Genomic DNA, 26959 nt, shown 5'->3' with positions numbered 1-26959 from the left:
GACGAAATGTCTTGCGAGTTCCTGCGGGTTTTTCCCCCTTTTCCTAAGCCGCTTATCAGCTGTTCCGCTGATAAACCGCTTAACAGCTGATCGCTAAAAGCCGCTAAACCGCTAATAGCGCTAATCCGCTAGACGAAAAAACCGCTATACGAAGAGCCTCACGGAACGGATTAATTTCGTCTTGCGAGGCACCACTGTACTGAAAGATGTGTGTTTGAGAGAGTAAGCACCATCAATTTCTGAAATGATTGAGCAGGATACTATGCAGGAAGTTTACCATATGTTAAATTGCAACTAGTAGCTCAACTGAACTAGCACTTAAACAGATTGCACATCTCTGTGGGTTTAAGTGCACAATTACACTTAATAAGCTATCAATCATTTGAATACTTTACCATAGACATCACATCCTAACTGATCTAACACTAGTAAGTCTTCAAATAACTGCATGCCAGTCACCGGAAAAAGCAATCCAATTTTGGTTAGAAAGGTGGCACTAAATACATATTACTTAAAAATGAATTTAATTCTGAACATGTCATAAGGGGAGTTTTATATAGCTCATCAACATCAGTGTAAAATCATTTCAGGTTTTATCCTGGTGACTTGTGTTTTTTAAACTGGGTTTACTAACCTTCTGTGTTCACAGTAGGGCCATCTAGATTTCGCTGCCAACTGCTCTCTATGCTACTACAGAGATTCTCCCTGGAACGGCTACAGCAATTGCCAAGGTTGGGGGGGGGGGGAGATAATGGTTACAGTTCTTAGATCATTAAATAGCTTTCAAAACTTAAACCATACTATAGAACATTTGCAAAGGATTAGAAATAGCAGCCTCTCCTTCCTTGCTGAAAGGTTTCAGAAGGTGATCTTAGGTCTGTATTCAGATATGGGGAATTAATTCGTTTTCTTGATTTTAATTCTGGCACTTCAATCCTGTCTTCCAAATGTTCCTTTCATACTGCAATACCTGCTGCATTATGGAACTGTGGCTTTTTGGCCTGCATATTATGCTAAATTTCATTCACACCAGTGGCCATGGTGTGTGACATAATGAGCAGCAGCCTACAATGTCACTACTCCCAATCCTTTCTTCCTGAAGGCGCAGAGGATGTTCTGTCTTGACAAGCTGAAAGACCTGTGTAGACAGAACTATCAACTATCAGAAGAACACAAGGCTGAATTCTCCCCAGAATTTTAAAGAACTTAAATGCAGATTGCAGTTTAGAAGACAAGTTGTACACTATTATCTACTGTATTTTAAGAAGGCAGGCAGTTTGTATGCATTGTAATTTTTATTTAACAAACAAGTGACAACACTAGAAAACACATTGATAACCAGTGCTTCAGCAGTGAATGTGGGTTCTAAAAAAGGTTCATTAAGATAAATAGCTTGGTTAAGATTCTAAACCATAAGTTTTATTCCTTCCAGGAATGCTGAAATGCAAGTGTTTACAGCTGCAATTCCTTACCGGAACTTCTACACAATATTATTATCAAATATAATCAGCAGTTTCAAAATCAATACTTATAAAAGCCATAATTAACGCTTATTAGTAGCCCCTTGCAAATTTATTGCTTTGAGTTAAGTTTCTAAGTTTTTCTTGAGGAATGTTTAACACTAACTTAACACTAACTTCACAGAACCCATTCATTCCCTCACTCAACCTTGGTTAACACTGGAAGCAAAATAAAAGAGACTTCCCAAAGGTGTTTTAAAATGGAAAGCTAACACAGAACTATCTCCTCCCCATGACTTGCAAACACACTTTAATGTTACCACTTAGAGCCAGTAGAAGAGCAAAAGTTGAGAAACATTTTCCAGAAGTTTAACTGATTACTTGTAAGAAGTTTATACAAAAGGAGATCATTTGCCTTACACGTAAAAATCTGTTATTTTAGAAGAAGGCATACATGTCATAATCTCAAAGGAGAAACAACACACTTGCAGGTCTCTCAATACCAATGTGCAACAGCAAATTTTTGAATTCAGCAATGCGTCAGAAATCTAATAGCATTCAGTGTGTTTTACAAAACATATGCATACTGATGGTACTTGTGCCAGTTGAGTATCCACCCGGTCCTTCCATTCAGATTTATGCAACATCAAGTGTTCTGTCGAGTTCACCATCTTCAGAATCATCATCATCAGAAGCTGCTGAAGGTACACAACCCAATCAAAAACCTTTCTACAACTCTAAGGTACAGGAAGCAATTTTTAATTTGAACACGAACATGTTTAACATAGCATATATGTAATTTTAATTGTTTCCAAATAGAATGCTTCCTAAATTGAAAACCACAGTCATGCTTCACAACACACACACAAATCTTATCTCTTGAACTGAAAATGGAAAAACACCTACACATGCTTATGCTAAAATGAAATCAATATTTAATGAGCACCTTGAAGTAAATGGAAGCAAATGTGTTTTAAACCCAATGCGTGGGTGGGGGTAAAGCTTTCAATTTTATTGACGAAAAAATTGAAAATTATCAGAGAAGTCAGGTATTTCTGAAATGTCCTAAGGTAACCTATTTTTTTAATTGTTAAAATAAGACCATCATACTTTTTTGGTACCCATTAATTGTATCCTTTAAGCAACATTTAAGAGGAAATTCCCAATCACCACAATAGCCTAGTTTCTATTTTAACCATTTCAGTCCAAAGTTTTCTAGAAAGTCTATGAGTTCTATCCAACTAAGTCATACTCAGAGCAGACTCACTAAGATCAATACACTCTAATTTAATTCAATTATTACTGTGGATTTATTCAAAGTATGCTTATGCTGGATATAACTCTTTGTACGATGCACTGTGTGATTTTGCTTTCATTTGATGTACAAATACATGCACATGGAAGGCACTATATTAACAATAAATGACATTTTGAAACACTTTCAGCAGAAGCAAAGGTTAAATCCACGTCCCTCAGAAAGGAAAAGTTGCTAAACCATTATTATTCTTCATTAAATTTCTATACTGTCCTTCAAAGATTACAGGGTAGTTTAAAATATTAAAAAAACCACAAAAATACATACCATAGTAACACACAAAAACAATACCCCCCCCCCAGTTTAAAAGGCCATAGATTGTTTAATTAGCCAAAGGCCTGGGAGAAGAAGAATGTTTTTACCTGGCGCCTACAGATATGTAACGAAGGTGCCAGGTGAGCTTCCCTGGGGAGAGCATTCCACAAGTGGGGAGCCACTGCAGAAAAGGCCTGTTCTCGTGTTTCACCCTCCAGAACTCCAGTGGAGGTGGCACACGAAGCAGAAGGGCCTCTGATTACGATTGCAGGGTCCAGGGCAGTTCATATGGGAAGAGTCTGACTGAATCACTTGTGTTTAAAGTATAATACATTTTCTAAATAGCTACCAAACCAGTTGCTCCCACCCAAAGTGTGTCAGTGGCCTACACATTCCCAAAATTCATTGAAAAGGAAGCAAAAAATCCATTAAGTAGAATAAATTATACCAAACAGCTATAGCTGTAGGAGCAGCAAACTAGAAAATGGTATTTAAAGAGGGCAGCAAAATGATTTGCAACTATCTGAAACTGATTAAAGGAGGGTAGATAGTGTTGCTCCATAAGAGCAGCACGGCTGAAATAAGAACATATGAGAGAGCTTCAAGGAAGAGAAAAATAAAGGCAGCTGGTTCCTGGCAATACTATATTTCTCCTCTCTACAAATACAAGCATTTCTGCACAAACACTGAAGAAGACATTCTGCTCTACGAGCCAGCTCACAAATTCCTGGCTTCTGCTGTAATCAGGGTTTCAACAGCTCAAGCAGAACCAAAAGAAGCACACAGCTTGGACTAATTCAACTTCAGTTGGTATCAAAGACTATTGAGATTCCTACTCATTGGGAAGAGAAAGGGGGGCATGGGAATGTACAGCTGTAGGGTTTACAGGGAACAAGAAACTACTAATAACTTCAACTTTAACAACTGTAAATGCTCACCTCTTTTTCCTCTTGCTGATCCACTAACGGGTTCACCACAGACAGTATGGGCAAAGCAACTATAGATCTCAGGCCCTCCTCACTAACACTTCAGCATAGATACATACTAGAGACTGATTACTACGAACATGCAATGTAAGTTACAGCTATTCTACTGGTGCTGTAATTGGCTAATGCATATTCTGTCCAAAATGCAAGCAGAAAGTCAGGTGGTTTATACTAGACATGGCCAAGTTAGTCATCACCTACAAAGCAGCAGCCCTTCCCAAAAACATAATTTACCTCTAAAGGACACCTCTCTACAAGTTACTTAAGATTTCATTATAGAAGTACACACTTCTGAGAACCTGATTACGTTATTCGGAGGCAGACATTAGGAGACAGCTAGACAAATTCCTAATGTCCACCTGAAAGTCAGATTGAGACAGTAAGAGGTTTCTCTTCATTCAGAATGGTCTTGCTAAAGGGAACAATCCAGTCAAGAATGAGTGCTTTTAATGGACTCTTTTCCCTTTCAGTTTTATTAGGTATACCAGTCACAGCTGCGTGAAAATTGCACATCAGCCAAGTACTCAGCATTATACATCGCAAGATACGAAACAAGAATAAACTTCATCTTTGACTTTTAAATGAAACTAAAACAAGCAGAAGCCACCTACTTTCAATATCATCCATGTGTGCCTGAAGAGTCCTTGCAAGATTAATAAACTAGAAATAATACAGAAATAAGGTAGTTTTAAAAGTTGTAAATCACCGCAGGCCTGTAAAACAATTCATAAACCCCAAAGCATATATATGCCATGGAAGAATTTAAGTTTTCCCAATAAGATCAGTCTGCTACATCAGGCCAATAGCTTATGTAGTTCAGCACTCTGTTCTCACAGTAGCCAACCAGATACCCATGGGATTTCCAGCAACTGGTAGTAGGAGGCATGCAGCCTCCAATAATGGAGGTAGGACACAGCTTTGTCCATCCAAGCAGTTGGCCATCCCTACCTGTTGTGGAAGCAGATTCCACAGAATGACTATGTGCTGTATATAATACTTTCTTTTGTGTATCTTGCTAATGAAGAGTCCCAATTATCCCCATGAATGCACACCTATAGAAAAACATGTGAGCTGGGCCAAGGGGGTGAAGGGATACTGATAATCGCAGAAGCTTTAAAAAGGCCCAGGAAACACCATCTGTATCTGTGAGCCAGAAATTCACACATGTAAGTTTCTCCACAAAAATGTGGGAATGTGCATGGCTAAAACTGACCCAACAATTCACATGTTAAGTTTCTTAATGCAGAAGTTATTAACTGCATGTAGAAAAGTACTGTATGAGCTAGGCCTTAGAAATGGACATATGTTGACTGTGAACCTACTTGCAAGTTTCAGTCTAGTTTACTATATAGACAAGATGAACACCGTCTTTAGTTCACGGAAATACATGCAGATCTTCAGATCCAAAACTAGAACAATGATTTAGAATGACTGGATTTGGGGTTTTTTGAATATCTGTCAAGGACACCCTTTGAGCAAGCAAGAGTGTAAGAAAATCTTGCTTAAGTACTATAATTGTAACAGAATGAAATCTATCATTAGATGAAACTCCTTGTTCAGGAAGGAGTGGGTGTTGAGAAAAACTTGCATAGATAGTTGTCATTAACTCCTGCATATTTAGTCAGTCTTGATAGCACCAGCCATCCAGGGGACTTTGCTAGAGGATAAAATAAAATCCTTTCTCAAACAGGCACATTTCTAGGGATTTTTATTGGTCAATCAAGAAAAAATATAACAAAGTCTGCTCAAAAAAGGTATCAAGTACTGGAAAGTGGATAGAACAGGCAGTGGGTCCATTTATCTACAAGCAGAGGCTGCATGGGGCTTCATAGTTTGGAAAAAAGGGCAACTACAATGATGCTCATGAGCCGAAATAGGCATATGAGACTTTTTAGAATAGAAAAATTAATGCATGTTCATGGAGGTTATGCTTATCCTCCACTTTCCTTTACCAGTAATGTACCAGTACAGGTGGCCAACCTGCAATGTAGGGACTGCATGCAGCCCCCAGCCTCATTTTATATGGCCCCCAATGCCCCTGAAGCTGCCCCATTCTTCCACCCCATCACTTCCTCCTTTTTTCTCTTTCGATGCAATTTCAGAATAATTTGGAGTAGTGTTTTATTTGGTGAAAATAAATCGGTGAGTGCTGGTAGTATTTTTATTCCCAGATGTTCAAGAACATCTTTTCCATAAATGTGTGTCTAGCATAGTAAAGTAAGGAAGTTATTACCTGCATGACCAGTAGTTGTATGTGTTTGTTGCACTGAAAAACCCCCCCCCCTCTATATACCAATTTGAATGTAACCATATAAAACCCAGTGGGTTTTACTTCAGGTAGACCTATATTAGATTGAGAATTCTTATCTGAGATAGTCATGGATGCAGGACAGCCTTTATTCCAGATTAGTTTGTGGCTCCACCCATCAGCTCTGGCCCCACCTACTCTCTGCATTTTACACACAAACTCAGAGACATTGCTCCAAAGGAAATGTAGCCCACTCCTGCTATATGCTTTTTCTTGGAGTTGGATCCCAAGATGTTGCTAGACTACAACTTTCATCATCCCAAACAAGTGGTAGTGCTGGCTGGAGAAGAACGGAGTCCAGTTGAGGATCCAAAGCTGGGAAATGCTGCCTTAACGTACTCTTAATCAACTTTAAAATTACATTCAGATGCTACCCAATGCCTATTTAATCTCCCTAATGTGTGTGGCTTTGTTTGTTAAGCAGTACTTTAGGAAATAACTAGAACCCCATATGCAAGCAGGAAGGACTTGTGCCAACAGAACATGTGCACATGGCTGCATTTCCTATATAACATCTCCAGAGGGTCTTCAGACCTTTGTGAGCAACTTTGGGGCATGAGAGACTGCAGCAGGAATGAGCAGAAAGCCCCAGCTGGTAGTGTGGCTTTTGATTCTGACCAGTACAAAATTCGAGAAAATATCAAAACATGCTTTAACAGGTGTCACAATCTGCTTCTGCCACAGAAGCTGTTTGCACCACTTACTTACCCGGACACGTGTGTTGGCCTCACTTGTAGTTCCCAGCATATCTGAAAAGCGCTGTTCACACAAGTGCAACAATACTACAAGGTAAAGCCCAGAACTGATAAATTCATAGTCTGCCTGGAGAAAGAGGGTATCATCAAGTCAAACATTTAAGTTGTCTTAAATGCACAATGAGTGCTGTTTTACACTGATTATTTTATCCCAGCACATGCAGGAGCATTATTGCTTAATATCCATCAAAGATTTCAATCTTAACATGATTGCACTTTTAAAGAAACTGCTTTGTAAAGACCGTTCTTCCAAGTAAATGAACACCTCACTAAAATGACTAATTCTATACTTAAGTAGACATCTTGAGAAAATTGAAAATGAGAGCCACACTAAATAATGGGAAGTCTTTTGGGCTCCTTTCTGCAAAACAAAGGGTGCCCTTGATAAATATTCAAAACTCAAACTCTAAATTAAATGTAATGATTCAAATAAGCATAAAGTATTAAAAAACAGAAGCAAAATGCATTATACATTTATAAAACTTATATTGAAGCTTAATACAACTTGGTGTTTATATAGCAATGAATATGAGAGACAAAAAGGTTTCATCTGCATATTGGTTAGAAAGATGCACAAGTATATTATACCTGTTTGACAGGGAGGATTCTGTCAAAGACACTAGCAATTTCATTTGTTGGCAGGTAGGTTTGCACATGTATGCCTTTCAACACGCCACGCCCCCCCCAATGTTCTCAGACCTACCCCTCGTCTTAAAAAATTATCCTAGCACCTCTTGCTAAGCCTATTTTGTAAAATTGTAGAAGGGAAATATATTCAGCATCAGCACACACACTGCTTATGACTAATGCCCCATTGATGTCTCCTCACTTATCAATGGAAACTAGTGCTGCCCTCTCCAAGTGCGTCTAAAGCCTACTCAGATATTCATTAATGGTGTCTGGTCCTATCACCTCCCATGACCTTCCACATAGTGCATGGGAAATGGAACTGCAAGTACGTAACACTTTTTGCTTCAGACTGAAAATCCTCCCCGTTATTAGAAAGCTACACAATCTCTCACTGAGCAGGGAGGATTGTGACAGCATTCAGGTGAACTACACTCTCCCTTCAGACTCCATGAGGGAAGGTCAGCGTGGAGGAAGGAGGACGCTTCCACAGACATATTATTAAGAGTTCATCCTATAGACATCTTTTGAGATAAAATTGCACTGTCACTGTCAGAAGAGTTTGTTTCTGCTATTCCATAATCCCAACTTTTATCTTGGACCACACAGCAAGTGAGGTCACTTTATCAATGATGTTCATTCTGGCTTCCCATTTATTTTGTTTTGCATTGTGTCTTAGGAACGTAGGATGCTGCCTCATACTGTAGCAGACCACAGGATCCATCTAGCTCAGCATTGTCTACATGGGCCTGGCAACAGCACTCCCAAGGTTTCAGGCAGGGGTCTGAGATGCCCAGAGATGCTGGGGATTGAAGTCAGAACTGCCTGCATGCAAGGCAGATGCTCACTGAGTTACCGCCCCCCAAAATTAAAAAATTATAACACAAACACACAGACACAAAGCCCAAGATATACACACATATGACAGGATGTTATTCTAAACGGGCATTGTAGATATCAAATGTAGTTTGTGATTTATTTAGGACAATTAAAAATTCAGTATCAAATTTGACCTGAACTGATATTTTCTTCTAGAAAAAAAAGGGTCCCGAATCACAGCACAAAACTGACACTTACCAAATTAGCCAAAATATACTAACTTGTTCATTTGCATGTGCTCTATGAAGCTCATGGATATCAAAATTGTCAAGATTGAGATGCAGCTTCTCTTTGCACAGCTCACAAGTAGTTACTGCTACCAGTGAAGAACCTGAGGGAACAAGGGAGTTACACTTTTTGTTTCAGAGTGAAGGCATTCTTGAGTCAACTGGGCATATGAAAGCACACCAACAAACAGAAAGATAGGTTTATCTTTGTTTATATAACTGAGCCATTAATAAAAAATAAACATGCAAGGCAGAATACACTGGTGCCAGTGATCAAACAGCCATAAGTTCAGCTGCATGACTTATGTTTCGCAGTTCACTTACTAGCATCATCATATCTCCTTCATTGAAGCATATAAATTTATGTACAGATTCATATAAGGGGGAGGGGGCAGGTTGCTAACGCAGTGCTAGCAAAGTCCTTCACTGGTCAAAGAACCCCGGCCTCTTTGAGCCTTCTCTTTTTAAAAAAGTGCATCTCTAGCCCTTCCAGGAAAATGTTACAAAACAGAGCACAGGCACTCTTCCAAGCCAATTTCTGTGAAATGACTCAGCCTGGCTGCTCCCACCTGTCAGTGGTTTTAGCCAATGAATGAAGTCAGAGTTGTGATTGGTAAATGAATAGAAATCCTTCAGGTCCTAAATAATTGCAAATCTTCCCCTCCCCTTTAATGCAATTTCTCCGCTTCTGTCTTAAGTTCTAGTCCTTTGAATCGCCATAAATTGCCCTTTCTTTTTCCTCTAGCAACCAGGATCCATCTTTCCTGTGAGGGGTTCAGCTGAGATTAAATAGATCCTATAAATTATTTTCTGCAAAATTCCTCTCCCCGCTAAAGACAAATGTGAAAACTCTTCAAAGAAATTTAGGCATGTCTTCTGCTGTGCAGGAACTAAGGAATAGGCATTCATGAAGAATTCATTATATAGTTCAATGCAGTACAACTGTATACATAATCTACTCAGAAGCAAGCATTTTTCTTTAATGGGGCTTACTTCCAGGTAAGTGGGTACAGGATGGCAGCCTAGACTTTGGATGGGTTGGCAAGGGGAAGGGGAGGCAGGGTTCTTGTGCCTTTAACAGTTGTATAGCAGTAACAAATTAAACAGATTAAGCATTGTATAGTCTGAAAATACAACTATGTAAAAAGCGTCAATATGACTATTATCTAACATTATGCTAAGGCATGTCCCAATGGCGGCCATCTTGTGTTATGCCCCGCCCCTATGGAGGCCATTTTGTTACTGGTCCCACAACACTCTCAAAATTTGAAATATGCCCCCTTATCCAAAAAGGTTGGTGATGCCCTAGCATAAAGAGTGTGGTATGTCTCTCTATGGTCATATATACACACAAAAACAAAAACAGAAACATAAGTAGGTATTTGAAGTCCCCATTGCATCAAGCCTTCAGTCAATGGAAGAGCAACTCGGGAGCAAAGAAAAAAATCTTGTCCTAAAAAGGAGTTGCCTTACCTGAGTTAATCTTGGATTGTAGCCACTTTTTCATACACTCCTGGTGAACATAGCGCAGACTTCCAGTGCATTTACATGGCTCTATTAAGAGGTTAGTAGCAGAAGTAGACGACATCTGACAAATTCTACATAAGTCTCCCTCCTCCTCTTCAGAGTCCTCGGAAAGGAGGCTAAGTAAGAGGAAACAATTATTATGCAGAAAAAACTTGGAATACACTTTTCACATGTTAACGCATTAATCTGAATTACATTCACATGTAAGACAATCACGAAGCTTTTCCCAACCCAAGTTATTAATGGCACTGAAGAGAGACCATTAACTAGGGGGTGTATACCATCTCTAGGAACATTGCCTTGGATCCTAACATTCCTTGCATGAACAAAAGAGGTGATATTCACCAAATGAGACTTGCTGCCCTCTCTTCCATCTACAGCCCCCTGCACATCCCCTAAGTCTGCTCCTGGGGATTGGGGAGCATTAAAAATGGTGTGCAGGGCTGCAGATGAAGGCAAGTTGGCAGAAAACCCCACCCCCACCTCAGTTAAAACGGAGGAGCAATTTTTTGGAAAACCAACATTTTCCCCCCAAAAAAAGTTGAATATCTCTTGGTACATGGTATCAGTTTTATAATTGATTTAAAACTCCATTTAAAAAGCTATAGAAATAGTGCTTTTACCTCTCTTTAATTTTTTGAAGCCTTTCAGGGTCTCTTGAGGATGGTATTTTTGACTTGTCATTATCTTGTCCATCAGGCTGATTCCAGCTTGAAGGAATAATATCGACAGTTATCATAACATTGTCAGACAAATTACTCCCCAGGGTTGGGGGCATTGCAAACCGGAAGAGAGAACCAGGAAACATTCCTGATATTCCTGAATTTCTTCTACCATGCGCTGAATCTGGCCCAGAGGCAACAGACGTAGCACCATTAGGTACTGCAGGTGTTGGTGGCCTGGCAGCAGGCCTGAGGGATTCACTTTGTGCTTCAAGAGATACCTCCCCACCAGGTTCTCTTCTTCTGAAAAGATGCAGTGATCTAGCTGGTGTTTCAGAGGTAGAGGTTCTTGCAGTTTCATCTCTTCCTTCTCTTCGTCTTCTGGAAAACAAAGGTGTGCACCTGTTCCTCAGGGAAGATGATAGCCAAGAACCTGAATTTCTACTTTCAGAATCAGGTCTGTAACTTTCAGCTTCCGAATCAGAACTAGGATTTGATGAAACACCCGACAGGCCCCATCGTCTTCTAAGAAAGCTAAATCCCTGAGAAACATCAGGAGTCTGCCCTTCTGTGTCTTCAGAAGTTGTAACTGTGTTAGTAGCACTAGCTTGGGTAGAAGAATGAGCTCTTGGAACAGTTGAATCTTCAGAACCTAATGGTCTTGAAGTCAATGAGTCCTGGCTAGACCTTCTTGAGAAAAATGTTGATGACATACTAGAAGCTAAACGAGACAACAGTTGTCTTGTTGTACGCCTTCCTTCAGTATCTGCAGGAGGCTCACTCAGTGACCTTTGGGATGGCATAACTCTTTCGGAACTGTTTGAGGAACCGCTTCCACCTCTGATGGCACCAAGGGTAAACTCTGGTTGTATATTCCTTTCAGAAGATTCTACTTCTCTTGGGACATAGTTAGATCTTGAATTCCAGCTATGCTCTCGAGAGAGTAATGATGACTGATGTTCAGAAGGCAACTGGCGGTTCATGGATGTGTTCAGCCTCAAAGAGCTCAGTGAGTTCTCTTTTGGTCTTGCTCCCTGTGCATACGAAGCAGAAGATCTTTCCTGAAGATCTACAATAATAAGAATCACAAAAAGTCAACTGTAAAATACTGCTATGTAGATAAGACTAACCAAATATGATTATTATTAACTAGAGCCCAAGAAGTGCATTTTTAACTAGACCCCAATTATATGCATTTTTGCTCAGAAATAAGTCCACTGAATTTAGTGGGGTTTATTGGCATGTAAGTATGCTAGAGCTACAACCCTTGGTCTTGCTTAGAACATGGTTGATTATATTGATATATGGCATTTTTAGCATGCCCTTCTTCCAATAAATTCACGACAGCATACTTGGTTCAGCCTTCCCCCTCCCCATTTTATTCTCACAACCAACATTTGAGAAATTAGACAGTGTGCAGTAGCAACTGGCCCTACTACTCTGGTGAGTTTATTTATTTTCTGTGTATTTCTATTCTTTTCTATTCCATAAAGATAATATTACAACAACAACAACAACAACAACAACAACAACAACAACAACTGCCAGCATTAACTATGTCTTTTTATTTGTGACTATACATATGTATGGCTGGCTGTAGCAATTCAAAATTACTCCTGGGTTCAGTTATATTTTATTTTCTCTATAGCGACACACCAGCAGAAGACAAGAGAAGCAACAAGAATTAACATTTCTAAGTTTTTGAAATTGTTTTGACCAAATTTGAACCATTCCCACCCCCCATCTCTTTTCTTATTCTACTTTTTTGGATGTGACAGCTATTTTGTGTTAAATAGGCCACACCCTTAACAGCAGCCATTTTAGGACTGGCACCCTCAGCACTTTCTCAAAATTCCAAATGTGCCCCCAAACCTAGGATGAGCATACCTTCCTCCCACAAATGCATCCCTGGAGACAGTGCACAATTAGGAAGCCATATCCTTAGTACTGTTCAATAATGCTATTTTATTAGCTTAAACTAGTTATGGGACTAGAAGTTACGTTTTTTTAAAAAAACTGGCCCAATACATTCAACCCGTAAGGATTCTTTAAGTAAAACTTTGCTGTTCACAATTAGCAACATTCTAAACCCCCTGAAATTTCTATCCTGCCATGTGAGCCAAGAACAGTGTCTTCATCTAAGCAAAAACAGATAATAGACTGAACCTCATAAATAGAATGAAACAATACATACATGATGAAGATGAAAAGTCACCATTTCTGCGACTACAGTCCACAAGACTGCTAATAGATGGTTCTGTTCTTTCCAGCTCTCTCCTCTCTCTTGCAAGTTCAGTTCCTAATGATCCAAGTACCATGGATGAAGATCTGGGTACATCGCTGTATCTCCATGGGGAATCTAAAATCAAAAAGTGAAAAAGATATGTATTCTTGCTTCCTTGATAAAAGTCTTAAACACACAATATTTACTGCTGTGTTTTTAGGCCTGATTGGAATACACCTCTCTTTTCTGAAAATTATGCACAACAATATGGTTATTGTTATTGTAATGGCAATATTGCCATTACTTGTTGATCAGTCAAAGCCACTCTATACTAGAAACTCTGGTTGTGGAATAAAAGCTTTATATGTATTTCATTGCCCCAAATAGATATTCTAGGAGCATAATAATAGTATCTGATGCTATATGCATCTGATGAAATAGACTCAACCCCACAAAAAGCCATAACATTTGTTAATTTTTAAGTTTCCACAAGACAACTGTGCTTGTGTAAGAGCATGGATAGCAAGAAGCTACCTTCAGTATAAAACAAAATAAATACACATCATTTTATACCTTTTAGCACATCACTTACCTGAAACTGTGTTTAAACCATTATTTCTCACACTAGAGGTAGATGTATAAGAAAGTTTAGGTCTCTTAGAATCAGTATCCTGTTGCTGGCTATGCAGTCTTGAAGAATATGATCCCTGAGTTCTTTCAGATTCGCCAAACCAAGAAGATGTAAGAGGTGAAGATGAAGATGTAGACTACAAACAATGTTTTGAAAGGTTACTACTTTTCTGCAAAATACTGGGCCTTAAAAAAATAAGCTAGCAGAATATTAAATCAAATCAAAGTGAAAATGCTTGGGTTATATAATGAAAAGGGCTTGTATGAATGAGATTGAAAAAGAGCAGGCTTACCCTTAAAAGTATTAAAAAATAAATCTAATATCTATTGGTGATCTTCCCTCCCTCTTTTTAAAGACTTGGGAGCAAGCTTCAGAATCAGAGATAGTGCAAAGGGCTCCAAGTCCAACAACCAGAAACACAGGATTTGATATTTCTACAGTGGTACCTCTAGATACGAACAGGATCCGTTCCGGAGCCCCGTTCACATCTAGAAGTAAATGTAAGTAGCGGTGGCATGTCTGCACACACGCGCGTCGCTTTTCGCCGCGTATGCGCATGCGGAGAAACCCAGAAGTAACGCGCTCCGTTACTTCCGGGTTGCCGAGGAGCGCAACTCGAACGCGCTCAACCCGAAGCGCATTCAACCTGAGGTATGACTGTATTCACTGTTAAGTAATACTAGTTAAAAGGTTTTTTCTTACTATTTAGACAACATGGTTAGATCCATTCTCGAGGATATACACAATCCCTTTAGCACAGTTCAACAGGTTTTAAAGAAAACAGTTCAATTAGCACAGTTTCTCTTAAAACTGTTTTTAAACTATCATTCATTTTCACATTCAGAAGCTAATGTCTTACATGCTCTGAAATCTTCTCGGATTTTAATTTATGCATTCATGTGGCTGCCCCTTAAAATGTCATCAGACACAGAAAGCCATAGTGCAGCTCCTGGTTGGAACCAGATGTGCCATTTGTTAACACCTGCTCTTTTTATCTGCATTAGCTGCTGGTTTGATTCTAGGCTGAATCTGCGTCAAATTTTCAAGTCTTAATAGTACTATCCTAAGCATGTCTCCTCATGTAAAAGTCTCAGAGTTCAGTGAGGCTTCTCCTGGCAAGTATGTACAGCACCAGGGGGTGAAGAACCTGTGGAAATTCAAATGTTGTTAGACTCCAGCTTTCTTCAACCCCAATGGTTAGGAATGATGGAAGTTAATAGTGCAAGATCAGAAGGGCCATATGATCCCCACCCTTGGTGTACAGGACTGCAACCTAAATGACTGCAACCTAGACCCTGAATATAGTAGGAGTGCCTTTCCCCAGGTTACCACCTTCACCCACCTCCCATTTTAAAATAATCTGAAGAATTATAAGGTACCATCACCAAGGGAAAGGTTTTCATCTACTAGCAACAAAGCATTTGCAGCAGTAGCATTGCTTTGTCAAAGCTGTGCAGAGCTTTTAGGATGCCTCTCTGCTGGTGTTAAGCGTTTTTCCATGTATTCTATTTTGTTGTAATAGCTATGTGGTTTAATATTTTATCTATTGGAAGCCACTTTGTGATAGTTAAAGCAGAATATACATCTAAATCTAAATTAATAGTTAATTTGGGGTCTTAGTGTGGGAAATAATGCCAACTCTTTAAATTAAATTTAGCACTATTTATATCAAATATAAATATGCTTGTGAATTTATAATTGTGTGCTTATTTTTTATTATATTTCTCTATGTTAGAATTGTTGTTGTTGTTCTTTTTGTTATACCCAACCTTTTTCCCTGACAAGGACTCATGGCGGCTGCAGACACATGTCTCCATCCTTAATTTCCCTTCATTTCTTCCACCCCATTCCCTGCTTTCTGCTCACAACATGTTCTCTAGCACTTACACAGAAATGTAACTCACAGAGCAAAAGTTAGAAACCTCCAGACTGAATGCAGATACTGAAAAAGTGAAGTTTGCACTGTTTGTTACAATGTAAAAAGTGTTGTTGTTGTTGTTTGGGGGGGAATAAAACAACAACATTTCCTGAACAAAAACAAGAAAAAACATATAAAATGCTGTACTTAATCTCCATATTTGGAGGCCACCCCAAGAATGCCTTCTCTCATGTCTGCCAATCTAACTGCTTCTTCAGATGAGAACAAAAGTGGAGCTTCCGTACCCAATGGGTATGGGCAAAATATTACAGGGAAAGAGTTGTTAGGCAAAAACTAAGTAATTTGTGGGTAATGTTCGCGAAACAGGATTCTACAAAGTCCATAATGGCTAAGCACAGATACTTACAGATGCTTGGATTTTTCTAATACAATTCTAGGCATCTTAGTTTCCTAAGAGAAAGCTACATTTCTGCAATTCAACTGCAGTCTAACACAAAACTAGACAACTGATAACATTTGCATGTTTCTTTGAAACTTACTTACAAGAAATTAAATTAATGCGACTGCAAACTTGGAAAACATTTAAAATAAATATTTAGGATACAAACAGCTCTTACCAGTCTGTTTCTGCTTCCCAACAATCTTCCAGACCATGGACGATCAAGTGTTCCTGAGTAGCGAGTTGGAGATGAAGCTGGAAGCTTCCATGGGCTTTCATATGCTTCTCTTTCTCCAATTGCCCAGTCTCTACTGGAACTATGCAACCGACTAGAATCCTACAAAGTAATATGGTCACATTTCTGCTCAAAACATCAAGTTGAGTTCCATCTATGGCTACCATCCTTACCATCCTTATGATTTTAATAAGTACATAAAAGCTATGTTTGTACCCAGAGTATTACACTGGATAATGTGAAGCAACTCCTGTACTTTTTTGGAGGAAGGACGATTACTTTTATAGATTTGTGATATACCACAGCTATATATATACAAATGAATGTGTCCCAGTAGGATTTGTACTTTAGTCCAAGAATGGAAATCTTTAAAAATGAACTCAAGCTATCAATTTAAAAGCTGCAAATGTTGGGTGTCAGTTCGGTGTACTTACTTAGCTGATGGTTAAGTACTATTACTCTGCTAGATTCCTTTAGAAGAGAAGAAGAGTTTGGATTTGATTTGACTCCCTTTAAGGAGTCTCAAAGCGGCTAACATTCTCCTTTCCCTTCCTCCCCCACAACAAACACTCTGTGAGGTGAGTGAGGCTGAGAGACTTCAGGGAAGTGTGACTGGCCCAAGGTCACCCAGCAGCTGCATGTGGAGGAGCGGAGACGCGAACCCGGTTCCCCAGATTACGAGTCCACCGCTCTTAACCACTACACCACACTGGCTCTCTTTAGACTAAGAGGAATGAATATCTTGCTAACAGTGTATCACCATGGTGACTACTGCCTGAGGCTGGTTTGAACATTGCACCAGGCAGGATAAAAGAAAATATGCAAAGCATATCTATCATCACAAATAAATGGAATTGCAATTAACTGCAAGATTAGCCTGCCAGGGACCTGTGGCTGGGAGTACAGCAGTGCTGGTGTGCTTAACACTGATATACTGGCAACCAAGACCTAATTTGGAGCAGAATTTTACAGTACAGTCAATGGCATCCTTCTGTACTGCATTTTTTAAAATATTGATTTTACACTGGTTTTATTATTGTTCTGTGTTGATTGTATTTGTATAGCATGCTCCTTCAGAAGGATGGGTGGGATAAATGAATAAATAGTAACATAAATAAATAAAATTTATATGCCACACCAGGAACATGGTACCTGTACATATAAGGTCAACATTCCCAACACAATATTTGAAATATGTTACAGTACGTTGGGTAAGGAACAGTCCAGGAAAATTCCCTTGTGAGGAAGAGCTATCTAGTATGACAGCATTTATTCACTTCCTTCTTCACGTTTGCCTTTCCAGAAGCCCATAAGTGGAAGATGGTTTAAGCCAGGCAAAGTTTGTTCATCTTACATTTCATTTGGGCCACATTTTGACATTTCTGATACTCTGAATATTTATTTTCAATTATCCCATTGAAATTATCCAAACACCCATTAGGTGTTTCATTGAAGGCCTAATAACTATCGTTCATGGATCACTCTCTCAAAAAATTCCAATAGAATATTACTTGTAGAATATCTTGTAGAATATTACAAGACATGCAGCTGAACTTGCTACCCTGATATAGGCTTTTATAATTTCTAGGCTTTACTTCTGCAATGAACTTTAAATAGGCTGTCCATGAAAATGACTTCAAAACTTCATCTGCTACAATAACCAGAACCATCTTTTGACAGGTATTACAAGGAACACTTATTTAAACCCTGCGCTGTTGCAGCAGCAGTAACTGCCTATATACTATCAAACCAAATTCAAAATGCTTTGACTTTAGTGTCTGGGTCCAATATACCCAAATGACCATTTCTTTCAATATGCATATACAAGTACGAACCACAGGCTTGTACTGTTTGAATATGATTCAAGCCACACAGCTATCTAGATATTACCTTTGTAGCTCTGGAATGCTCTGCCTACCACAGTGCGGAAATTGTGTTTTTTTGCCCACCCTCTGTGAGGACTGCATATGTTTTCTATTGGCTGATTTCTCTGATTATTTTTTATTTCACATAAGCAGCTTAAAATGCTTTGAGAAAATGGCCTTAAAGCATTTTAAATGTTCTATTTTGGGCTAAGAAAATATGACTATGAGCCCCTTCCTACCCATGTTTACTTAAAATCAAATCACACTGAATTCAATAAACCATCCTTTCAACTGAAGGATGGTAGTTAAATCGCCTACTTACAGGAAGCATCAACTAAGTTTCTAAAGTGTTGCAGGAATGCAACTCATTTTTTTACAAGTAGTCATACCTGTAAGACAGTCTTAAGAACATACCCACAGGAGAATTCCTGCTTATATAATCTACTGGAAACAAACTGAGAAAGAGCTATATCCCTGTCCAAGTCCTTGTTTTGTAAGTTACTGTTAACAGAGAAATGCTAAAGCTTAAAATAGCCACAAGCATTTCTATATTTAGAGGCGTAATTCTGCTAATTCTTCAAAAAAGATAGCTAAAAGCACCTACAAAATAAACTATTTCCCAATACCACTTTTCAGTTGAAGCCAAACCCTGTTTTAGGATGCTTTAAAATAGCAATACTGCACTATGTAGTCTAGCGTTCTACACATACAGAATACAAAAAAGTAAACTTGGAAGAGAAATTCCAAGGCCACATATATATATTCTAATTATGGACAGTATATTGACAATATAGACAGTATGTTGGCAATTGAGGAAAAAAGAAGTGGGTTTTTTTCCAGCAGTACAACAGTTGCTTGCTTGTACTGTGAAGTTATGGAAACAAGCCAATCTTCTTTACTAAGAACTTATCACCAAATACCTAGCATGCACTACTAGTGCTGCATTTGCCCTGTAGGAAGTCCGTCCATCAGGTGGGGAAGGAATATAAGTGGCAGAAAGAATGTTTATATGTTGAACTGGAAAGTGCGGGTCACAGAATGAACTCAGTGAGCTTTGCACTCAGAGATGGTCATGTGGTCTCTCAATGGACCACCCAATAACAGGGACAGGGATAGCATTATATTGTTTAAGGCTAAATGGCATGTACTAATATGGAAAATAATAAAAGGTGTTATTTGTACATCATTATCATGGGGCTAGGCTAAGTCTGCCACAAAGCACAGGTCATCTCAGTTTTTGAGTTGGCAAAGAAGTTTTATCTCTGCCCTAATACCCCTTGGGATTATAGCCCAACCTACCTTACCCCACATTAATGCACCCATCCTGTGAGGGAGAAGATATGGTTTGCATGCCTACCACAGTTAATGCTATATAAAAATTAAGCTTATCCCTATAAAGTAGCCACTAAAGAGTAGAATGTAGCCCTTATGCTTTGTTCAGATTTAAAATATATATATTTAGAAAATGCATAGCCTGTCCTTCCACTGCAGTTATAATACTCGGGGAGATTAGACTAATTTAACCAAATTTACCGTTCTAAAAAAGGTGTGCAGGATTTGTGCTTGTTTCCACAAAACCTTAATTTCAGAACTCTGATGTGACAATCAAGCTAACAACACTTTTTTATTTATTTCCTTGAGATATGCGTAATACCCCAAACCAATAAGCATACTTTTTATAGGTTTAATAGCTGTAAACTTCATTCCCCTTTTTCTTTTCTTCTTTTACACTTTTTGTCACTCAGGCTCCTTTGTCCAAGACAAAGGATTTGTGCATTTGAGAACGCACTTTTAGTTGGGTTTCCAGCTGTTGTTGGACTACAACTCCCATCATCCCTAGCTAAGCAGGGCCAGTGGTATGGGATGATAGGATTTGTAGTCCAACAGTAGCTAGGGAACCCACATTTGAGAAACACTGTTCTAATATATAAAAGTTACCATTAATATCTGTATAAAAGACTAATACATACACCTAAGGTTTAATCAGTATGAAGAGATCTGTATCATTCACAAACTGCCAAGTGACAGAATTTGTGGTATTAAATAAATCTATCAAGGCTTCAGAAGATGTTTTTGGACATCTTATCATGATCATATCTTAACATGTTAAACAGATTAATTAAAGTTCTTTTTCCTAGCGGAAGCTGAATAAAGCATGTATCACCATCAAATACTACTTACTTGGCATCCAGGTTCCAATCTAAGTGAAGATTCTCTTGTAAGATATGAGTCAGTTAAACTGGTTCCTCCATTTCCTGCTCCTGTCCCAGCACTTTGAGAACTGGATGGCTGAGTGGATACCCTCCTTGGAATTCTTGGTGGCTTTGATTCCATATTCTATGCAATATGAAAAAAATATTTATATTTCCAATTAGATAATGGAGCATATTCTTTGTAGTAATACAACAATACAAGTTATAAATTTAGCATTCATATGGCTTGTAACATTAAGCTTTGCACAAATGTTTATACACTAACCTGAGGATCAACAAATTAAGGTTATATCTAAGTACAAAGCAAATATATACATTTCCGAAACTTGGAAATAAACTGCAGCCTCTTAATTATTTGGTCTACTGTAATGGATAATGTCTTCTTACAGTCGCTAACAGCAACAAATCAAAGTCTGGACAATGCTATAACACTTGCTGAACTTTTTTGAAGAGACACAACACAAGTAGAAGTTTGGGGGCTTTAAGAACAACACCCCAAATTGCACAAGTGGCTATCCAATTAATGTCACAACAGTGGTTTCAGTTTGGGGCAAAGAGGTTCCAGTTTACTACACAGTTTTACCTGCTGATCAGAAAAATGACAGCCATTCCCCTCAGATGACATTATTCATAGAACTGGAGTAACAAATACATACCTAGTCAAAGCTTGACAAGTCACAGCTAAAAACTACAAGGAAGCACTTACTAGAAGTAAACCTAAAGAAGCTGGCATTTCTGAAATGTATGATATGCAAGAGTAGAAAAGTCATACATGTTGAGGTATCATAATAAAGTTTCAGGAAGGTCAACACTGGGCACCTGCTACCTTCTAATAAAGTTATTAACCTGGTTATCTAGAAGAAGCTCATATAACCTTAGTAATAAATAAACTATTTCAAAAGCTGTTCACAAGATATACAGCCCTGAAAGTAAATACCCTGTGTGTAACCTAGTGGAAATGTAGCTTACTTCATAATAAAAAACAAGAAAAAGCAAGCACACAGAGCTGTTTCCGCACTCCATCAACTCACAAATGTGCACAGGCAAGTTCACCTGGCTTTGGGGGAATGAGCTTTTTGTGATTTTCTAAGTCACGTACAGTTATTACTGTACATTCAGACTGTAAGAACTTCCTGGGTATCATTGCACATGCTTAGTGTCTTGCTTAAATGCAACCCATGGCCACTATACATGGAACATTAGTACGCCAACACAGCACCTGCTCAGGCCATAGACACACAGTATGCTAACATTTGTACATACCAAAGTCAATCAGAAGCCAAGTGTGTGCTATACTGCAAACGTAAATTCTTTTTGCTCATTCAACATATTTACAACAGGCAACAGTTGACAAAAAAACGGTAATGATCTGCCTAGGTTCCCTTTTGTATTTTTTAAAAAAGATGACTGCCCCTTCCTCCCTTCCTATTACTCTTCCCTCAACTTCTGAGAAGTCACAACTGATGGTTTTGTGTGCAGACGCAAAAAGTGTAAGTTTCATCAAGCAGTACCTTCTGGTTTGAGCACATTTAGTTGCATCTAACAAGTTCCTTCCTTTTTCTGGCCTCAGTACCTTCCTCATTCTTATTTTTTGGTTATGTTAAGAATACGCATATAACCTTCCACTCTAAAGTTTAAGGCATAACATGCATGTTTGTCTGAGGTAATGAAGCCTCATGCTGTATTCACACGATAATGTTTTGTTTAGGACTCAAGCCAGATCAGGTACTCAGTTATCCCAAGACTGCTTCCATGCGCCCATCCAAACTAGATGAGGACTAGATGGGCAGAAAGTCAAAAAGACGCAGTGTGCTCAAAACTAGAGTTCAGTCTATACGTTTATGATTATTTTCTGCATATTGTATTTTACTCTAAGGAACTGTATTTTTTCTTATGTTTGTTTCTGCAATGACTACATTTAAATATTTTTCCTCTGCTGAACTGCTATTTTATTGCTGCCATTTAAAAGTTACAATGTCTTTGGAAGTTTTGCTCATGTCCTGCCAACAATATCCTGTACACTTCAGAACTGAGTCACTTAAAGAATATTTACTGTATCATCTACCCATTTGACTGAAGTTAATAGTCATGTAGTTTTGGGACTGCATTACTTTTTCCAAGTTTATGGGCAGAGCAATCTTATGAAGGGGGAGGGTCCTTGAAAGAGGTACCACCCCTACCCACTGGTTCCAATGGAGAGGGGAATTACACATTCTCTAAAATTGACATAGCTTTCTCCCAGTTCTGGAGTACAAGAGGATTTGGATTCAATGGATCTAAAGTGTCACTATATGCTCCTAGAATTACCCCTTTTCCCCATCACCAGCAGGGCAGTCACAGCAGTGAATCTCCTTTTCCCTGCATCTGTACAGTGGTACCTCGGGTTACAGATGCTTCAGGTTACAGACACTGCTAACCGAGAAACAGTACCTCGGGTTAAGAACTTAGCTTCAGGATGAGAACAGAAATCGTGCAGCAGCAGCAGCAGAAGGTCCCATTAGCTAAAGTGGTGCTTCAGGTTAAGAACAGTTTCAGGTTAAGAATGGACCTCCAGAACGAATTAAGTTCTTAACCCGAGGTACCACTGTACTTTGAAATGCACTGCATCTCTGCATGGCTCACTGGTATCTACCTTCAATGAAGTTTGACCAATTACTGTTAGAAATCAGCTAAGCAGCCCTGATTCCCAACATAGTTCCCTAAGAGACTCCACTATTTCTTTCTCTCCCTGATTACGTCTGTTGCTGTATTTTTATCACTGCCTCTTCTTTAACCATTATCTTATCTCTCACATTACCCATCAGCTGCTAAAGTTTTCAAAGGCACTTTTGATGAGAGGCCTTAAAAGGAGGCATTTGAGAGTTCAAATCTACCAGATCGATCCAATTACACATTTGTTTGATTAAGTACAGATACTTTGCTAATGTCATTCAAATAGTTCAAGGAACAGCTTATAAATTTGACTGAATAACTGTACAGAAAAGTTTTTTGAATGGTGCATGAAGCTAAAAGTAGGTTTTAATGAAGTAGCAATGTAAAAGTCATGAGTACACAATGTTGAAAACAATACAAACTGTTTATCACTTGTCTTTTTTCTGTATCCAAGAAAGAGATCGTTTTAGGTAATGGGTTTGGCTGAAGTTCTTAGGAGAAAACAGAGGTGCTCAGTGCAATATATAGTAAAAGTTATCAAATGTCAGCTGAAAATTACCCTTGCTGACAGTGGACACACCACTGCGCTTCACCAAACTGCTTCGTCCTTATATTTTCATCCCAGTTGTCTCCAAAACAGAATGTAACCCCAACTGGGATAAAAATATCTAGGTAAAAAGAGTTCTGAAGAAGACTACTGTATTGCTTTTCTTTCCCACCCCACCCACACTCATGCTGCCATAATGTTTAACTTGGCCCCAGACAAGTAAAAACTGGAGGAAGAAGGAAACAAAACTGTCTCTAACTAAGCAAGACTATATCCAGCTAAAGAAGCCATCCTCCTTCCCTGTTTACAATGGCAGGAAAAGAACATGGCAAACAGATTCTGAAGATGGTAAAATGAAGTTGCAGCAAAGAAAGTTGCAGCTTACCAACAAAACTCTGCTATTGATGCTGGCTCTAAGAACTTCCCTAACTTCCTCCCTGCAATATTGCTTCCAAAAAAACTCTTACAACACTGACAGTGATGATTTAGACCTACTTGCAACACACATTGTTCCATACAGAACACATCTAATTAAGCAATGTTTCTCCTGAGGGGCAAATTTTTACATCTGCATTCTCCCTTCTAATGCAGTTTCGCAATGATCTCATCCTGAGACAAAGAAGGCTGTCTTGGGGAAAACATCACAGAGTATAAATTATTAGGGAGCAAATATCATGAACTATTTCATGTTCAATGTTTCTCCAACAGGAGTCTGAACATAAAGCTAGGGCACTAATTTAGCTAAACTAATATAACAACACTTCTATTAAGTCACTGCAGCCCTCTTGGGGCAATGTAAGGATTCTTCTCATCCTCATGGCAAATTCTAACATACCCACATACGATAAACATCATTACTTGAGCAAACGTAGTCAAAGCAAAACAAAAAAAATTCCTTCCAGTAGCACCAGTAGCACTAACACGGCTACCTATCTGTAACTTAGTCAAAGCAGTTACTGAAAACAGATCTAGTTCCCTGCATATTTAACTAGCTGTTTACCGGTAAGATAGCACTACTCCAAATTTTAGCACTAATTCAGGATTGGCTGCAGGAAACAAAACTTACTGTTCTCTCGGGCCACTTTTAAAATGTGAGCTGGATGTCCTAAACAAGGGAGTAGTGTTACATTACATAACTGTAGTAAATGCAGAACAAATTATACATTCATGTTCATCACTGTAACATCAAGATTTTCATATACAGTGGTACCTCGGGTTACAGATGTTTCAGGTTACAGACTCCGCTAACCCAGAAATAGTACCTCGGGTTAAGAACAGGATGAGAACAGAAATTGCACAATGGTGGCGCGACGGCCCCATTAGCTAAAGTGGTACCTCTGGTTAAGAACAGTTTCAGGTTAAGAACGGACCTCTGGAACAAATTAAGTTCTTAACCAAAGGTACCACTGTATTAAAAGCCACTTCTGAGTAAAGACCACAACCCAAGTTTTATCAGCTTATGCCACCTTAAACACAATACTTTTTCAATGGTCACACAGTACTCATCTGTGGGCAACTTCACCAAGTGATGCAGAGGCATGCAAAAATTGCAGCCCTGTGAGGCTGCTGACAATTTTATGCCAATGGTCTCTGTAACCCCCTTGCAGAAGAGGAAACAAGTCTGTAAGGAGCAAAGTGTCACACAATGGGACATGAGAAAAGGGAAATGGAGAAACTAGAACAAGGATCTTTCCATTGGCTTCTTGGGGGGGGGGGAGAATTAGAGCGGCCCCAGAATCTGTGTCAAGCTGCCCCATGGGACGTAGCTGAGGAAGAGAAAGGCAATGCCGTAAAGGCTAGATGAGTCAAAGCTTGTTCCAGAGCATTTATTAGACATAAATAATCAAAGACGTGTAAATGCTGCTGAGAAACTAAGGGATGCTCTGGATACACAACTGGAAATGGGCTAGGGAGACCTGGGCCTCAATTCCAACGCCCATTGCTCTCAGCCTTACCTATGTCACAGAGTTGACACGTGGATAACATAGGGAATAACACCAGGTACACACCTTGGGAGGAAGGGCAAGACATAAACCTGATGATGAAGACAAATGGAAAGAAGTACAGCATGTGGTAACAACAGGGTAAGGGGGGGAGGTATTAGAGGCTGCATAGTTATTGCCAGGGGACGCAGGTGGCGCTGTGGGTTAAAGCCTCAGCGCCTAGGGCTTGCCGATCGAAAGGTCGGCGGTTCGAATCCCTGCGGCGGGGTGCGCTCCCGCTGCTCGGACCCAACGCCTGCCAACCTAGCAGTTCGAAAGCACCTCCGGGTGCAAGTAGATAAATAGGGACCGCTTACCAGCGGGAAGGTAAACGGCGTTTCCGTGTGCGGCTCTGGCTCTGGCCAGAGCAGCGATGTCACGCTGGCCACGTGACCCGGAAGTGTCTCCGGACAGCGCTGGCCCCTGGCCTCTTAAGTGAGATGGGCTCACAACCCCAGAGTCTGTCAAGACTGGCCCGTACGGGCAGGGGTACCTTTACCTTTACCTAGTTATTGCCAACTCCATAACACATGTATCTCTATGGAGAGGACTAATCAAATCAACGAACCTAGTTGCATATCTGTCCCTACTGTTACTTTTTGAAACAGGCAATGCAAATTAATATGTACTCCGTGTGTTGTTGTTATGTTTACAGCGCTACGGTTGAAAACCAGTAATACGAGCCCCTTCCATTTTTTTTTTTTCTTGGCACACTTATGGGGCGAAAGCCAGTGAGAATTTCCAGTTCCACCTCCTCGACTGCATGGTTGGGAAGCATTTGAAAAGGAAAAAAGGTACGCCTGCCTGAGAGGAATTATTTTTATTTTCTGCTCACGTAGCCATCAAGACTGCTGGATAAGGGGGGTCAGGCCAGTCCCGCAGAGCCTTACAAGGGAAAACGAGAACTGGGCCAAGGGCTCCTGCCGACTCACTCTCACACAAGATGGAGCCTCCAGCTTCAAAACGGTGGCCCTCGCCTCCAGCCCCGACACGGAGCACCGCCCCCACTGCGCCCCATGTGCCCCCCACCCCACCAGACGAGACACGGAACACGAGACACAAGCTGCTCACCGCCGCTTGCCGCTCTCCGACTCTGCTTCCTCCTCCTCCAGCCGCTGGCTGATCCGACAATGGCGGCCGCTTCAACGCCGAGTCGAAGGAGCGGAGGGAGCCACCCAGCGCCGCCTGCCAATCACCGCCGAGCCAACGGCCCCGACTCGCCGCGAGCTTCTCCCCAAACTGCTCTCGCGAGAGCAGGAGCCGCAACCAGCGTCGACGCACATACAACACC

At 39.8% G+C, this 26959-nt stretch overlaps 1 protein-coding gene across 7 annotated transcripts; it reads right to left on the bottom strand.

The window, feature by feature from the left end:
• Positions 1 to 1276: 1276 nt before the first annotated feature.
• MARCHF7 (membrane associated ring-CH-type finger 7) lies at positions 1277 to 26959 on the bottom strand. 7 transcript variants are annotated; one of them, XM_079978117.1, is made up of 12 exons: positions 26740 to 26959; positions 20456 to 20611; positions 16353 to 16511; positions 13818 to 13992; positions 13196 to 13360; positions 10963 to 12070; positions 10286 to 10455; positions 8807 to 8916; positions 7033 to 7146; positions 4628 to 4676; positions 3138 to 3285; positions 1277 to 2155 (listed from the first exon to the last, which is right to left on the bottom strand). In XM_079978117.1, the coding sequence occupies exons 2-12, from the start codon at positions 20606 to 20608 to the stop codon at positions 2149 to 2151; spliced, it is 2358 nt and encodes a 785-aa protein (XP_079834243.1). In that variant the 5' UTR covers positions 20609 to 20611; positions 26740 to 26959; the 3' UTR covers positions 1277 to 2148. The 7 variants fall into 7 exon arrangements, 5 of the variants coding, with proteins under 5 accessions (XP_079834243.1, XP_079834240.1, XP_079834241.1 ...); XM_079978114.1 differs by lacking the exon at positions 3138 to 3285 and adding an exon at positions 25642 to 25721 and having other exon boundaries at positions 1277 to 2158; positions 26740 to 26957; XM_079978115.1 differs by lacking the exon at positions 3138 to 3285 and adding an exon at positions 25642 to 25695 and having other exon boundaries at positions 1277 to 2158; positions 26740 to 26957.

This window comes from Podarcis cretensis, assembly GCF_951804945.1.
Source record: "Podarcis cretensis genome assembly, chromosome: 1".
Taxonomy (NCBI): domain Eukaryota; kingdom Metazoa; phylum Chordata; class Lepidosauria; order Squamata; family Lacertidae; genus Podarcis; species Podarcis cretensis.
Note: the sequence above shows the minus strand (reverse complement) of the source record. Positions and strands in the feature narration are given on the sequence as shown.

Coding starts and splice junctions, on each gene's coding strand:
- MARCHF7 (XM_079978117.1), bottom strand. CDS start 20,608: ATGGAATCAAAGCCACCAAGAATTCCAAGGAGGGTATCCACTCAGCCA. Junction 13,361..13,817: donor TGGTTTAAACACAGTTTCAG/GTAAGTGATGTG, acceptor TTTTGATTTTAG/ATTCCCCATGGAGATACAGC. Junction 10,456..10,962: donor CTTCAAAAAATTAAAGAGAG/GTAAAAGCACTA, acceptor CCTCTTACTTAG/CCTCCTTTCCGAGGACTCTG.